This window comes from Dufourea novaeangliae, unplaced genomic scaffold (assembly GCF_001272555.1).
Source record: "Dufourea novaeangliae isolate 0120121106 unplaced genomic scaffold, ASM127255v1 scaffold173, whole genome shotgun sequence".
In the NCBI taxonomy this organism is placed as follows: domain Eukaryota; kingdom Metazoa; phylum Arthropoda; class Insecta; order Hymenoptera; family Halictidae; genus Dufourea; species Dufourea novaeangliae.
In genome coordinates, this window is record NW_015374048.1 from 460,208 (window position 1) to 461,739 (window position 1,532).

The 1,532-nt window shown below is 42.0% G+C and overlaps 1 protein-coding gene across 1 annotated transcript in view; it reads left to right on the plus strand.

The window, feature by feature from the left end:
• The first annotated feature begins 6 nt into the window (after nucleotides 1-6).
• The window catches only part of LOC107189808 (dnaJ homolog subfamily C member 2), a 3,029-nt gene continuing 1,503 nt past the window's right edge, over nucleotides 7-1,532 (plus strand). The window contains exons 1-4 of the mRNA XM_015578474.1: nucleotides 7-127; nucleotides 532-804; nucleotides 922-1,306; nucleotides 1,402-1,527. Coding sequence (XP_015433960.1) covers nucleotides 76-127; nucleotides 532-804; nucleotides 922-1,306; nucleotides 1,402-1,527 — 836 coding nt within the window. The 5' untranslated portion in view covers nucleotides 7-75. The remainder of the gene's footprint in view (nucleotides 128-531; nucleotides 805-921; nucleotides 1,307-1,401; nucleotides 1,528-1,532) is intronic.

Sequence of the window (1,532 nt, forward strand, 5' to 3'; positions counted from 1 at the left end):
ATTCTCCGCTTATGTTTTTGCTGCGATAGTTCTGGTAGTTTCTGTGTGGAAATAACACGATATTAAAAGTGAATAATGACAGACGGCACGGGTAATGATGACACCACCGTTTTCAACACAATATCTGGTGAGTTTATTCGTTCACATTGATTTCATGGTTTTGACACCGGTCATGTGAGGTTAGATGTCTCGAAGCATAATGGTTTTCTCACACAAAAGGATTTCGTGAAACCGTTTAAAATGAATTAATTCGGCGGTCGTACGTTATGAAAACGTTACGTTCGTGAAACATGGGTAGCTAAGAATATTTTATGCTTGAAGTACTATTCAAAACCTGTAGAGGTGACCTTACAATTGCGAATATTTAACTCTTCCCATATATACCACGCGGTCGTGAGCTGTAGATCGTTTTTTCGTATACATTTATATATACAGACATATTATGTACATACATACAAGTGAAATAATCTACGGATTTCGATTGAGTGTGAAAAATGAAATAATTTTTCGGGTGTAAACTGTAATTTACAGATTCATCCAAGACGGAAACATATACAGCGGGCCCTCTCGTTCTATACTCGACGGCGCAAGCATGGGCAGCTCAGTTTCATCGCAGCATCACACAGTCTTACAGGATATCTGAGTCATCGGACGATGAAGATCTTTCCCAGTATCAGTTTGAAGATGACCTCGAGTACCTGAGGTCCTTGGACCCAAAGGAGTGGAAAGAGCAAGACCATTATGCTGTCTTGGGCTTGAAAAAGCTCAGGCACAAAGCGACCGAAGATGTTATAAAAAGGGCTTGTACGTAAAGAAAGTTCAAAGTATACTCTGTAACAGAATGTAGGTGTTATGTCGTGCACTGTCTTGCGTGATGCTATGATAAACGCGGTTCAGGAGTATTGGATGCATGAATTACAGATAAGCAGAAAATCCTCAAACATCATCCCGATAAACGTAAGGCGCTGGGAGAGGAAATCCGGCCGGACGACGATTATTTCACCTGTATCACACGGGCATGGGAAACGCTGGGTAATCAGGCGAAGAGGAGAAGTTACGACAGTGTAGATCCTTACTTTAACGACGATTTGCCGGAGGAGAAAGACTGTAAAAATAATTTCTACGTGCTGATGGGTAAATCGTTTAAGGAGAACGCCAGGTGGTCCGTGAAACAACCTGTGCCTCGCTTAGGTGGGCCAGATATGCCCAGAACCAAAGTGGAGAAATTTTATTCGTTCTGGTACGATTTCGACTCGTGGCGCGAATACTCTTACCTGGACGAGGAAGACAAGGAGAGCGGTCAGGAGTAAGTATATGCTTTTTGTGTTCGTTTGAAATGAAACTTTTAATCGATTATGCTTGCACAAATTTCAATCGGGTACTGTTTCTTTTTTTTGTCAGTCGTGATATGCGTAAATGGATCGAGAAGAAGAACAAAGCGACGCGGGCAAAACGGAAGAAAGAAGAAATGGCGCGTATACGTACCTTGGTCGATATGGCGTACAACCTGGATCCTCGAATAAAGAAGTTTC